The sequence below is a fragment of the Coregonus clupeaformis genome, chromosome 20, assembly GCF_020615455.1.
Source record: "Coregonus clupeaformis isolate EN_2021a chromosome 20, ASM2061545v1, whole genome shotgun sequence".
NCBI lineage: Eukaryota > Metazoa > Chordata > Actinopteri > Salmoniformes > Salmonidae > Coregonus > Coregonus clupeaformis.
The window spans coordinates 47,555,329-47,570,336 of record NC_059211.1 but is presented as its reverse complement, the minus strand read 5'-3'; the positions used below and the strand labels follow the sequence as shown (position 1 = coordinate 47,570,336).

The following is a 15,008-nucleotide window of genomic DNA, read 5'->3' as shown; positions in this document are numbered from 1 at the left end:
GACCTTGGCCTTTTGTTTCGTAACAACGCATGGAGCGTCAGTGACGACAGCCATACCATGGGGCCATAGAGGTAGGCATGTGTGCACAGTATGATTGTGTGTGTTTTCTGTACATTGTGACGTGGGATAGATTGTGTGTGTTTTCTGTACATTGTGACGTGGGATTGATTGTGTGTTTTCTGTACATTGTGTGTACAACTCCTCTTTACATTCTATCTACACCTCCGTCCATAATCTTCTCCATCTTTTCCTTGATTATAACAGGACACACTCCCACTCACTGATTTACATTTACATTTTAGTCATTTAGCAGACGCTCTTATCCAGAGCGACTTACAGTTAGTGAATACATATTTTTTTTTATACTGGCCCCCCGTGGGAATCAAACCCACAACCCTGGCGTTGCAAACGCCATGCTCTATCAACTGAGCTACATCCCTGCCGGCCATTCCCTCCCCTACCCTGGACGACGCTGGGCCAATTGTGCGCCGTCCATGAGTCTCCCGGTCGCGGCCGGCTGCGACAGAGCCTGGATTCGAACCAGGATCTCTAGTGGCACAGTTAGCACTGTGATGCAGTGCCTTAGACCACTGCGCCACTCAGGAGTCATATCAAGTGCTGCAGACATTCTCCTCCACTCACTAGTTATATAATGGAATAAGCAATAAGCAGTTACTTAAAGCAACTTATATATGTATACTGAACAAAAATATAAAAACGCAACATGTAAAGTGTTGGTCCCATGTTTTATGAGCTGAAATAAAAAGATCACAGAAATGTCCCATACAACATTCCACAATCAACAGCCTGATCAACGCTATGCGAAGGAGATGTTTAGCGCTGCATGAGGCAAATGGGGGTCACACCAGATACTGACTGGTTCTGATCCACGCCCCTAGCTTTTTTTTTTTTTAAAGGTATCTTTGACCAACAGATTCATATCTGTATTCACAGTCATGTGAAATCCATAGATTAGGGCCTATTGAATTTATTTCAATTGACTGATTTCCTTATTAACTGTAACTCAGTAAAATCTTTGAAATTGTTGCGTTTATATTTGTGTTCAGTGTATAATTGGTGATGTGCAGTTAAGAGAGGGCTAGTAAAATGAGGGTTTAGGATAAGAAGTGATCAAGCCTCCATAAGGCAGCCTAGTGAAGCTGCTACACCATAAGAGAAGGGTCCCCTCAGGAGCTGGGTCATTAAAGTTGCATTGACTCCAGCATGGTGTCTCTACCCATAGTAATTCTCCTTAATGTTAATATTTGCACAGAGCTGGGTAATTAATTTTCAAGACCCATCTGCCCTTTTGCCTGGTTAAATATTTATACAGTCATTTTTCCCCAGCTCCTATTTACGCCTCCTTATCGTTTGTTTATTTTGGCATGGCCACAAATAGAAGGACCACATATGAAGGAGCGATTGATTAGATTCTCCTGAATAATTGCATGTTATTAACTTTGTTATTAACATGCACTAAGGTAGGTTAGGTCAGGCGACACAGGACACACTACATCCTATCATGGTGAGCAATCCATACCTGGAAGTGAAAGAAACTTGAAGTTAAACACATTTGCTATCAAGTTAATAAACTATAAATAAGCTATGTTAATAAACAGAATATTCAAGAAGCGTATGTTAGATGTATCTAAACCAACTCTCCAACATAGTTCATAAAACATTTTTAGTTGTACTTTTCACCCCTTTTTTTCCCCCCAATTTCGTGATATCCAAATTGGTAGTTACAGTATTGTCCCAGCGCTGCAACTCCCGTACGGACTCGGGAGAGGCGAAGGTCGAGAGCCATGCGTCCTCCGAAACACGACCCCACCAAGCCGCACTGCTTCTTGACACACTGCCCGCTTAACCCGGAAGCCAGCTGCACCAATGTGTCGGAGGAAACGTCGTACAGCTGGAGCGCGATGGGACAAGGACATCCCGGACGGGCAAACCCTCCCCTAACCCGGACGACGCTGGGCGAATTGTGCGCCGCCTCATGGGTCTCCCGGTCCTGGCCGGCTGCGACACAGCCTGGGATCAAACCCGGGTCTGTAGTGATGCCTCTAGCACTGCGATGCAGTGCCTTGAACCACTGCGCCACTCGGGAGGCCCCCACATAGTTCATTACAAGCATGTGTATGTGTGCGTGTCTACACTCTACAAGAATTTGCCTGTTTTCATAATTTTTCTCTCATTCCATTTTGCACCCAATACAGTGAGCCAAAATGAAATATGATTTTAAAGCAGTTTCGAGACGCCCACGGTGAATACAATGCATGATTTTCCCTCCCTCCCTCTCCGAGCTCTAGCATCACACAGATACGCTTCAGTCATCTGTTGCCATGGTAACTGCAGCCGACACTCGCCAGATCATCAGCCCATGTAGTCAAGAGTCTTTAAGGGCTTGGAAAAAAGACTGGAAAGTTAGGAGGAGAGAGAGGGAGCGATAGATAGGCTGCATTTCCCAGCCCAGCCAGTCTGACTGATGCCTTTTTAACTACAGCTCATCAGAAGCCCTGAGGTAGCACCAAATAAGGCAACATATCTCACTACCACATGACTTCTCATAATGTTATTAGATAGAGGCATACAAAAGGTTGGAAGCATAATTGGTTGTAACTAGGGTTGAACGGCGGAAACCCGGTTACCGAGATTTATCACCCAAAACCACTCCCTTTTCCGAGGACAAATAACTGTGAGAAACCGGTAAATTATAATACATTATTTACAGTTGAAGTCGGAAGTTTACATACACCTTAGCCAAATACATTTAAACTCAGTTTCACAATTCTTGACATTTAATCCTAGTAAAAATTCCCTGTCTGACTTTAATTTAAGAATGTGAAATGTCAGAATAATAGTAGAGAGGATGATTTATTTCAGCTTTTATTTATTTCATCACATTCCCAGTGGGTCAGAAGTTTACATACACTCAATTAGTATTTGGTAGCATTGCCTTTAAAATTCTTAACTTGGGTCAAACGTTTCGGGTAGCCTTCCACAAGCTTCCCACAATAAGTTGGGTGAATTTTGGCCCATTCCTCCTGACAGAGCTGATGTAACTGAGTCAGGTTTGTAGGCCTCCTTGCTCACACACGCTTTTTCAGTTCTGCCCACATATTTTCTATAGGATTGAGGTCAGGGTTTTGTGATGGCCACTCCAATACCTTGACTTTGTTGTCCTTAAGCCATTTTGCCACAAATTTGGAAGTATGCTTGGGGTCATTATCCATTTGGAAGACCCATTTGCGACCAAGCTTTAACTTCCTGACTGATGTCTTGAGATGTTGCTTCAATATATCCACATTCTATTCATTCCTCATGATGCCATCTATTTTGTGAAGTGCACCAGTCCCTCCTGCAGCAAAGCACACCCACAGCATGATGCTGTCACCGCCATGCTTCACGGTTGGGATGGTGTTCTTCGGCTTGCGAGCAACCCCCTTTTTCCTCCAAACATAACAATGGTCATTATGGCCAAACAGTTCTATTTTTGTTTCATCAGACCAGGGGACATTTATCCAAAAAGCACAATCTTTGTCCCCTTGTGCAGTTGCAAACCGTAGTCTGTCTTTTTTATGGCGGTTTTGGAGCAGCGGCTTCTTCCTTGCTGAGCGGCCTTTCCGGTTATGTCGATATAGGACTCGTTTTACTATGGATATAGATACTTTTGTACCTGTTTCCTCCAGCATCTTCACAAGGTCCTTTGCTGTTGTTCTGGGATTGATTTGCACTTTTCGCACCAAAGTACGTTCATCTCTAGGAGACAGAACGCATCTCCTTCCTGAGCGGTATGATGGCTTCGTGGTCCCATGGTGTTTATACTTGCGTACTATTGTTTGTACAGATGAACATGGTACCTTCAGGCGTTTGGAAAAGGATGAACCAGACTTGTGGAGGTCTACATTTTTTTTTCTGAGATCTTGGCTGATTTCTTTTGATTTTCCCATGATGTCAAGCAAAGAGGCACTGAGTTTGAAGGTAGGCCTTGAAATACATCCACAGGTACACCTCCAATTGACTCAAATGATGTCAATTAGCCTATCCGAAGCTTCTAAAGCCATGACATCATTTTCTGGAATTTCCCAAGCTGTTTAAAGGCAGTCAACTAAGTTTATGTAAACTTCTGACCCACTGGAATTGTGATACAGTGAATTATAAGTGGAATAATGTGTCTGTAAACAATTGTTGGAAAAATTACTTGTGTCATGCACAAAGTAGATGTCCTAATCGACTTGCCAAAACTATAGTTTGTTAACAAGAAATTTGTGGAGTGGTTGAAAATCGAGTTTTAATGACTCCAACCTAAGTGTATGTAAACTTCCGACTTGTATATGAACAGCATGGCGTGAAATGGAACAGTTAAATTATATGCCATGTCTAAATCTGGATTCTCTACGGCCTCTGCATGATGAATCAATGCTCAGGGTGGGGACAGACCATCTCAGTATGGAGCAGCAGTTCACAATGCATGCAGACCTATCATCTCATCACGGTAACTTTTTTTCTTGTGACAGGTAGATCTAAATTTACTGCAGCATAGCCTATGTTACAATAATGTAAAGACCGACTGCGTGTTTAATTTACCCATCTCCATCTGGCTTTTGGGAGTCACCTTGTTTTTTAAATTGTAAAGATAATAATTGTGTTAATTGCCGCTGCAGAGTTTTAAAAACAGCCTATCACTCGAATATCTTTGCTTTAATCAGTGCACCCGCGAGCACTCTCTCGCAGTCTTGCTCTCTCTCCATCAACTCCATTCAAATTGCATCCAAAATAGATAATCCTGTTCTAGATTGATATATAGCCCTATATATAGGATGTCCTAGCCTACCTCTTTCAGGTAATACATTCAATGCAGTATTAGCCTTATAGTTAGCTAATGAAGGATTGGTTTTGCATAATAAGCTTCTAACTTATAGCCTCGGTCTCTTGTGCAATACGCAAGCGCCTGTGCTCCGCTGGCCTCTCCTTAAACAACGCTCCTTAGCTCTTGGAGTCCCATACAGGAAAAGCTATTCGAAGAGGGACGCAAGCTCTTTTTTGCTGAACGTTAAATACAGCAGCCCAATAGAACTCATGGGTAGTTTGAAAGAAGAGCGAACGCGATGGCGGTCTATAGCAGTTATTTATTCAGACCCATAACCATTCAATATTCGTGAAGAGAAGTGAAAGCCTTCTGCATCTAATTCTAATCCTATATTAATCAAGTATGTCATTAGAATGATGAAGATAAGGACAACGAAACGTATTTCATTTAACTGTTGAAAGCGAGGAAGGAATGAAGCGACAATAGCGAGAGAAAGAGGAGGTAGGCTAATAACAGAGGAAATATTATGAAAAGGTAAATATGCGTCAGCTTACTAATTATACAAATAGGCCCTATTATTTTCCCAAATTAAAATACAATTTGCTATCCTATACTTGTAACTTTGTAAGCCGCATGTGCTGCACCAGAACCACATGTTTTCTTCTGCTTTATCATGGTTTGGACGATGTGCGTAATTCCAGTCCATATAATACAGAACAGTAATACAGTTCACAATCAAAAAGATTAGCCTACTGGAGCTAGTTTCATTTATTTACCCAAGAGAGCATATAGCTAGCTACATCTATGGGCTTTTATGTTTTTCTGTCATGCGTATTGTGCAGTAACCTATATCATATAGGTTATGTATTGTAAACAAACAGACAGGAGCTAAATTATCATAAAAGCCTGTTCCAACACAATGGGCCTCACATAAGACCTCCAAATGATACAAGAGAGAGGCAGTGTGTTCTGATTTCTCCTCCCATCATTATCAAAATGATACAATTTGGCCTTCAGCAGAGCTCAGATGCAAATGACAACAAATCGATCACAAAAATGACAGCCTGTTTCCTCAAACACTTTGATTGGACATCGCTCATCACCGGACTGCTGTTTTCCCCAAATCATCTCCGGTTTCATTTGTATAAGTTAAATTGCTGCTTCAGATAAAAAGGGAGCACGATTACTTACTTGTGTTGTCTAATGTGTTGTATTGAGAACCTCTTCTCAGGGTTATACTCAAGCATTCCTGGAAGAAAAATACAAAATAAATTGACCGTTTTGTAATCATTTGATGAGATACATTTATTCCTTTCATTATGTCCTTATTTTTGTGCAGTGTTTAAATCAGGGCTACTTGACAACAATGAAAACAGACAATTGCGCCATAATGACCGTTTCCTGCGAGAAAAACAGAGTGCCTGTCCTTCAAACACATCTTTATCTTAGAATTTTTTTTTCAATACACTGCATATTCATGATGAATCAAAATGATAATTGTTGTGACACATAAGGTACAATCACCACAGAGCCATCTACATCTCCAAAAGACAAACCTCCAAGAATGAATCACTACTTACTGCTAAGTACATCTGAGTGGTCAAATTAAGTCCAATAAAGAGCTATAATCTATAATTCTGTGGTCATACCCTTTTTGTAATGAGTGATTCCTCACGAAACCAGAACAAAAAAAGGCCATGATTTTGGAGATTTTCACTCAATTTTATCCACAGAATGGTCCTTTGGAGGAATGATTGTTGACACATATATATATATATATATATATATATTGCATAATTGAGAAATAATGTATCAAAGTTGGCATCCCTCAAATACTCTTACTACTGCAGCTAATGCTTTCATCTCTAATAAGGCTTAATAACATGAAATAGAATATTGGGAGTGCCAGCAGCAGTGTTAGTCAGTTTAGACCAGGGCTCTCCAACCCTGTTCCTGGAGAGTTACCCTCCTATAGGTTCAGTCCAACCCCAGTTATAACTAACCTGATTCAGCTTATCAACCAGCTAATTATTAGAATCAGGTGATCTTGAGTAGGGTTGGAGTGAAAACCTACAGGAAGGTAGTTCTCCAGGAACAGGGTTGGAGAGCCCTGGTCTAGACTCTTACCTCTTAACAGACCAGAGAGTAGAGGGCCACACTCCTCTGGAACACTGTAGTCTCCCTTCCCAATGTTCTCAAACAGCTTATAGATGTTGTCACCTTCGAAAGGGTACAGGCTGGTCGTTATGTTATAACTGAAAGAAAAAATACAATTACAAAATCAAGAAGAGTACTTGAATTAAGAATCATCTGCAGGGGCACAACTTCCACTGGGGACGGGGGGGGACATGCCCCCCCCCCCCACATTCTGAAATTGCATTTTTGCCCCCCCCCCCCAGTTTTATCATTGGAATGTGATACAAAAACGAGGCAACGGTGTGCTTTAGGACCATGCGGACACCTCCGAGTGGTCGGGTAGGCTCTTTGGAGTGTTTATCCGACTGAAAAAAAATGAATAATAATAATAATAATAATAATAATAATAATAAGTCCCCCCCACTTCTAAAACCAAAGTTGCGCCCCTGATCATCTGTAATTTAAAAATCACAGACAGCAAAGTATGTTCAATTCAACAAACTGTATTTATCCCCAAGAGGCATTAAATAAATATGCCAGCTGAAACAATTAATGTCTGAGTAGCCACTCACAGTGTGACACCAGCAGACCAGATGTCCACTTTGAACCCTGAGAAGGTGTCCAGGCCGTTGGCGATCTCTGGGGGCTGGAAGGCTGGAGAGCCCTGGCTCGTACAACACGTGTCATCCTCTGCAAATGGGTGCAGCGCCTTGGGAGGGAGAACAGGAACACACAGATAATCATTCAGCCCCATAAAGGTAACCCAATTAAAATGCAATATAAAGTGGATATCGGAAAACGGTCAGAGGACTGGGGGCTCACCTCTGCTACACCCAGGTCGGAGATTCTTAGTGCGCCGTCCGTCGTCAGTAGTAGATTCCCTGGTTTAATATCTTTGTGAACAATTCCTTGGCTGTGCAAATATTCCAAGCCATCTAGCAGCTGACAAAAGTACCTTGGGAAAAACAGCAATATATCTGTATTAACTTCACTGTTTGGTATTAGTGTTTGGCCAGATATCTTTAACTATTCAATTGAGATGAAAGGTAAACATACCCATGAGCTTGAAAGACTGGAAACCTTTTCTCATCAACACTGTCCAACATCTCCTGCATTCCACATACACAATATTCCATCACCATATACGTAAGCAAAGTCAAGGAAAAGAGACAAGGTGGCAATGGTTTCATATTGGTAATTTAGCAAGGCGCCAAAGGATTTATATTATTTCAACACAAATAACCTTAAATCCTAATGTCTACTACAGTACTGATCAATACGTGGTTGACTGACTAGTCACTAATCCATAAAACTAGCTAGATACACAAAATATCATTGATCCAAGTCTGGGAACATACAATTTGTCCTTGAGAATAAGTTCATCTTCCTGAATGGAACAAAGATGACAAGACAATAAATGCGTACAAACTGTGAAATTGAATGTCAAAACAATACTACATTCTGTATTCACACTTCTCAGGGTCACTTACAGAAGGCACTTTATCTAGCCAGCAGCCTCAGTCAGAGCGGGGAGGAGAGAGGCGTGAAAGGTGGGGATATTTCCATCCCATTGTTGGATTGGGGAGGGCTGGATAGGTAAACAGGCGGCAGGTCTATGACACAGTGGGAGCCTCTTGGTCAGTCAGTGGCCCCCTCTCTTCCCAGAGAGGGGGGAGCCCGGTCAGCCCACAGTATGAGCAGCGCACCCACATTACAACCCCATTGACTAACCACCGGAGGGACTTCACATGACCGGTTAGAAAGGTACAGTGAGGAGAGGGAGGGAGGAAGAGAGAAGAAGGGAGAGAGGGGGACCCAATCCCTGCTTCTCATCGCTTTTTCTGCCCTCATTGCCGGTTTAATCAGTAACACACATTAGGAGTAAACTGAGTGACTAGCTAGATGATTCAGGGGGCTGGGCTGCAGTCAGACAGGCTGGAGGACCAATCACCAATGGCTGGGTCCCGTTCGGCCATCTGACGTAGGAGTCATGGGCTTGTAGACAGAGGGTGGGCGGGATATAATAGAAATCATTGCCTCTCAAAATGTATTTGTGTAGCAAATTTTTCAAGGTAAAATTCTACGAATTCCTACTTCTAGCTTTGTGTAAAAAGACGGGTTACAAAAACATATGGTTCAGTGTTGCCTTTAGAAACGGTGATGTTTAGTTTGCAACTATTCTCCTTAGAGTTGTATAGAAGCTGAAGCCAGAGCTCTCACATCCTGGACATCTGTGTGTTCCACACAAATGACAGACACGTCTTCAGCACCACTGCGCTTTTACAGCTGCAAGGCTAACTGACCTGTCACCTGTATGCCACAATGTTCCAACAGAGTAATTCAGGAGAAAAGGAACAGAGGAGGAGCATGAACAAAACAGAGCCCTTCACAAGTCATACACAGAGCCTTGTGTATGAAGTCAAAACGGAGACATTCTATTAAGTCAATCTTCTATGACGCAACAACTAAAAAGACAAACAAAACCATAGGTTTACAACCACGTCATTAGTTCCTATAATATGTTCTCACCTCAACAATTACCCTAAAATGCCAATTGGGATTTATTTGACCTGACATTGGCAGAATCCTTCATGGTCCTAAAGAGCAAGTGGTGAGCCATCTTAAGTGTTAACAGTACTAAATCAATTGGGGATACCGTTTTAATGTCAGAGACAAAGGTTAATTCGTTTTATGTGGTCTAGAGCAGCAGACTTCTAAAGGACCCGTCAGAGATGATTAGAATCAAAGACAGTGAGTTGGGGGGAGGGAGAGAGCAGAAGGTAAATGCTTTGTGAAGTTTGTTAGTCCATCTGATAGAGCTTCATGTAGCCTTTTTCACCCCAAGAGGCCAACAGAGACCCCTTGTGGTCATAACGCTGAATTACAGCAACATGAGCTATGAAGGACAGTACATGCTTGTTTTTATAGTTGATCTGCATAGCTTACTCTACAACTGTTCCATGGGACAAGATAATTCCCTAAGGAGAGGAAAAAGTAACCACAAAATAGACTAGCCTATCCCACTATCCACACATTATTACGCTTGGACAAGGGCTCCCGAGTGGCGCAGCGATCTAAGGCACTGCATCTCTGTGACCGTAAAAGCCTTGTTTTTTTCATGTTAACATCAGAAGCCTCCTCCCTAAATTTGTGTTACTCACTGCGTTAGCACACTCCGTCAACCCAGATGTTCTAGCAGTGTCTGAATCTACTGTAGAGATAGCCAGCAGAACTCTATCACACTATCCAGGTCTGTGCCCAAACAGTTTGAGCTTCTACTTCTAAAAATCCACCTCTCCAGAAATAAGTATCACTGTTGACGCTTGCTACAGACCCCCCTCAGCCCCCAGCTGTGCCCTGGACACCATATGTGAATTGATTGCCCCCCATCTATCCTCAGACTTCGTATTGCTTGGTGACCTAAACTGGGATATGCTTAACAACCCGGCCATCCTACAATCTAAACTAGATGCCCTCAATCTCACACAAATTATCAAGGAACCTACCAGGTACAACCCTAAATCCGTAAACATGGGCACCCTCATAGATATCATCCTGACTAATTTACCCTCTAAATACACCTCCGCTGTCTTCAACCAGGATCTCAGCGATCACTGCCTGCATCCGTAAATGGGTCCGCGGTCAAACGACCACCCCTCATCACTATCAAACGCTCCCTAAAACACTTCAGCGAGCAGGCCTTTCGAATTGACCTGGCCCGGGTATCCTGGATGGATATTGACCTCATTCCGTCAATTGAGGATGCCTGGTTGTTCTTTAAAAGTGCTTTCCTCTCCATCTTAAATAAGCATGCCCCATTCAAAAAATTCCAAACTAAGAACAGATATAGCCCCTGGTTCATCCCAGACTGCCCTTGACCAGCACAAAAACATCCTGCGGCGTACTGCATTAGCATCGAACAGCCCCCGCAATATGCAACTTTTTAGGGAAGTCAGGAACCAATACACACAATCAGTTAGGAAAGCAAAGGCTAGCTTTTTCAAACAGAAATTTGCATCCTGTAGCACTAACTCCAAAAAGTTTTGGGACACTGTAAAGTCCATAAGAGCACCTCCTCCCAGCTGCCCACTGCACTGAGGCTAGGAAACACTGTCACCAACTATAAATCTACGATAATCGAGAATTTTAATTAGCATTTTGCTACGGCTGGCCATGCTTTCCACCTGGCTACCCCTACCCCGGCCAACAGCTCTGTTCAATGTGTCAAATCGGAGGGCCTGTTGTCTGGACCTCTGGCAGTCTCTATGGGGGTGCCACAGGGTTAAATTCTCGGGCAGACTCTATTCTCTGTGTATATCAATGATGTCGCTCTTGCTGCTGGTGACTCTCAGATCCACCTCTACGCAGACAACACCATTTTGTATACATCTGGCCCTTCATTGGACACTCCAACCGAGCTTCAATGCCATACAACACTCCTTCCGTAGCCTCCAACTGCTCTTAAACACTAGTAAAACTAAATGCATGCTCTTCAATCGAACGCTGCTTGTACCCGCCCGCCCGACTAGAATCACTACTCTAGGCGGGTCTGACTTAGAATATGTGGACAATTACCGGTACAAATACCTAGGTTTCTGGTTAGACCGTAAACTCTCCTTCCAGACTCATATTAAGCATCTCCAATCCAAAGTTAAATCTAGAATCGGCTTCCTATTTCGCAACAAATCCTCCTTCACTCATGCTGCCAAACATGCCCTCGTAAAACTGACTATCCTACCGATCCTTGACTTCGGCGATGTCATTTACAAAATAGCCTCCAACACTCTACTCAGCAAATTGGATGTAGTCTATCACAGTGCCATCCGTTTTGTCACCAAAGCCCCATATACTACCCACCATTGTGACCTGTACGCTCTCGTTGGCTGGCCCTACATATTCGTCGCCAAACCCACTGGCTCCAGGTCATCTATAAATCACTGCTAGGCAAATCCCAGCCTTATCTTAGCTCATTGGTCACCATAGCAACACCCACCCGTAGTATGCGCTCCAGCAGGTATATCTCACTGGTCATCCCCAAAGCCAACACCTCCTTTGGCCGCCATTCCTTCCAGTTCTCTGCTGCTAATGAATGGAACGAACTGCTAAAATCTCTGAGGCTGGAGACTCTAATCTCCCTCACTAACTTTAAGCATCAGTTGTCAGAGCAGCTTACGGATCACTGCACCTGTACACAGCCCATCTGTAATTAGCCCACCCAACTACCTCATCCCCATATTGTTATTTATTTTGCTAATTTGCACCCAAGTATCTCTTTTTGCACATCATCTTCTGCACATCTATCACTCCAGTGTTAATACTAAATTGTAATTATTTTGCACTATGGCCTATTTATTGCCTTACACCCATAACTTACTACATTTGCACACACTGTATATAGATTTTCTATTGTGTTATTGACTGTATGTTTTGTTTATCCCATGTGTAACTCTGTGTTGTTGTTGTTTTTAATCGCACTGCTTTGCTTTATCTTGGCCAGGTCGCAGTTGTAAATGAGAACTTGTTCTCAACTGGCTTACCTGGTTAAATAAAGGTGAAATAAATAAATAAATAAAATCTCAGAGCTTGAGGCGTCACTACAGACCCCCTGGTTCGATTCCAGGCTGTATAACAACCAGCCGTGATTGGGAGTCCCATAAGGTGGTGCACAATTGGCCCAGCGTCGTCTGGGTTTGGCCGGTGTAGGCTGTCATTGTAAATAAGAATTTGTTCTTAACTGACTTGCCTAGTTAAATAAAGGTTAAATAAATAAAATAAAATAAAATAAAAATAAAAAATCTTATGCAGTGCTAGCGAAGGCTTTGTTAGTGTGACTTGTACGACTCGTGAAACATCTCTATGGTTTAGATACTCATGCTAAAGAACAAAAACATTATTTTTAAAGGATATATCTTTTGCTTCTCCTCATTATATAAAACTTCGACCAACTGGATAATGTTCTTGTGCCTCAATCTTCGTAGCAGCTGAATCTCTCTGTAAAGAAATAAAAGAAAAAAGTGTTTAGATATGGTAATAGGAAAACTGGATTAATTGCACTATGGAATACTAATGCAGTTTCATCAGCACTCAACAGAAACCACAGGGCAAAAGTAATTTGAACAACCTTAATGTTGTTTTATCTTCTGGACTTTCAAAGGCAAGATTTATTGAGATAAATATTATTAGTGTCCTGAAAAGCTCAATTTACATCCCACTTCAATCAATAGAGATTAACTTTACACTCAGTGATTCCTCAAAGGCAGAGTAACTCCTGAAGTACATACACTGATTAGAAGCACATTCACACACCAAAACAACAACTCCATGATCAACACAACTAGCTTATTCTGTAGATCAACAGTAAAAGCACTAAAAAAGCCATGCGAAGCATTCCACATACTTTTTTACATTTTGCTCCCCATTGGGGATGCGTCTCAGCTTCTTCTTCTTGAGGATCTTGACTGCCCTCCTGCAGAGCGTCTCAGAGTCCAGCATCTCCTTCACCTTCCCGTAGGAGCCCTCCCCCAGCAGGTCTCCCATCAGGTACTTCCCAATCAGCTTGGCCCTCTTCCTCCGCGGCTCGTAGATGACTTCAGTGGAGTCGATGCGGTGGATGAAGGTTTCCATGCCCATGGTCAAGTCATTCTCCAAATAGTCCATGTGTTCATGGATGTCCTCGTCACTCATGGTTGCCCCTTCAGCGATGTGACTGTTCTTTTTTACTACTGTACTGTATGTTTCTGGATGCCCTGGGTCAGACAATATGAATTTGCAAGAAAAATATTCCAATCCTGAATACTGAAATGCAGACTTGATGTATTGAAATGTGGGATGCTGCAACTGCAGAAATGCAACAGAATGTTCTCCTTAACCTGCTGACGATGCAGCACTGCTTGAGCAGGGTGTCCAGAGAGGTGAGTGGCCTGGGTAGTGTCCAATATTACAATGTCTACAGGGTCTGGCTCTGGTATGAGGGAATGGTTTGGATCTTTGTCTTTGTTCCCTGATCATATAGGCCTATTCCCTCCTTCTTAGCCATGTCCTTGTGACACCTGGAACCTGCCGTGTTGTGATGTGTGCAGCTTTCTTTGGTTCTTGGTGAATGTCATGTTTTGGGCAACTTAATTGTGAATCTGGTGTATGATTTTCATTGAGTTCTTCTACAATGTTTAGCTGATCTAATTTTCTACCCCCATCCCATGTACCAAATAAATCCTGGGTACTTGCCAAGACTGCAAAACTGGTCTGCCAGCGTCAATGAATCGTTGCAGGGATCCTCAGATCTGCATTACAAATGCACAATTGCATAAGCATTTTGATGGAATTCACATCATGAGATTGCAACGTCAAAATGCTTGGAATATGACAAATACACACTACCAATGATGTGGATGTGCTATCATAACGATTTACATTTCAATACAAGCGCCTATCATTACAACAAACAATGCTAAATCTTCTTATGAACATCACTTCCATTCAACAACATAGCAGATCATGGGTAGTATACAGTAATCAGTGAGATAGGAAAGTGCAAATCAGCAGATAACTAGCGAGGCTAGATAGCTTCCGTACGGGCACACAGAGGCACAATAACAATTCTGAGATTAGATTAATTGTAGCAGCCAACTCTTGTTCAATAAAAACATCTCCCCAACTAGCTAGCCTGTTTGCCAGCTAGCTCTTCACTACTGCAACGCTTCGCAGTCACATCCACAAACCAAGCAATGTTTTTAGCATTCGGCCAGCTAGCTTAACAAGCATACTAGATAGCTAGCTATGTACGACAAACTTACTTGCTTGCTAGCTAGCTAACGTTAGCTAGCTAACGTAACAAACACTACATTTATTTCACGTCCTCTGTCACTACGTCATTTTTCATTACATTTTCAGTTATGGGGTAAATAGTTTGTATGTTGAAAAAGGTCAACTTTACCTTGTATGCTACTTGACCGGTATCATCGATTGCCTATGTAGAAGTGCTGGATGTCAGAAACACCTCCATCTTGTTTACATACTCCATGCTCCAAACCAAAGACAGTACAGTATAAAGATAGGCTAAAAC

At 42.4% G+C, this 15,008-nt stretch overlaps 1 protein-coding gene across 1 annotated transcript in view; it reads right to left on the bottom strand.

Annotated features, from left to right (window-relative positions):
- LOC121533554 (serine/threonine-protein kinase STK11) overlaps nucleotides 1-15,008 on the bottom strand; it is a 44,325-nt gene extending 29,317 nt beyond the window's left edge. Inside the window, exons 1-8 of the mRNA XM_041839603.2 lie at nucleotides 14,880-15,008; nucleotides 13,344-14,226; nucleotides 12,854-12,937; nucleotides 8,003-8,092; nucleotides 7,769-7,901; nucleotides 7,519-7,655; nucleotides 6,938-7,065; nucleotides 6,002-6,059 (exon numbers count right to left, since the gene is read on the bottom strand). Coding sequence (XP_041695537.1) covers nucleotides 6,002-6,059; nucleotides 6,938-7,065; nucleotides 7,519-7,655; nucleotides 7,769-7,901; nucleotides 8,003-8,092; nucleotides 12,854-12,937; nucleotides 13,344-13,630 — 917 coding nt within the window. The 5' untranslated portion in view covers nucleotides 13,631-14,226; nucleotides 14,880-15,008. The remainder of the gene's footprint in view (nucleotides 1-6,001; nucleotides 6,060-6,937; nucleotides 7,066-7,518; nucleotides 7,656-7,768; nucleotides 7,902-8,002; nucleotides 8,093-12,853; nucleotides 12,938-13,343; nucleotides 14,227-14,879) is intronic.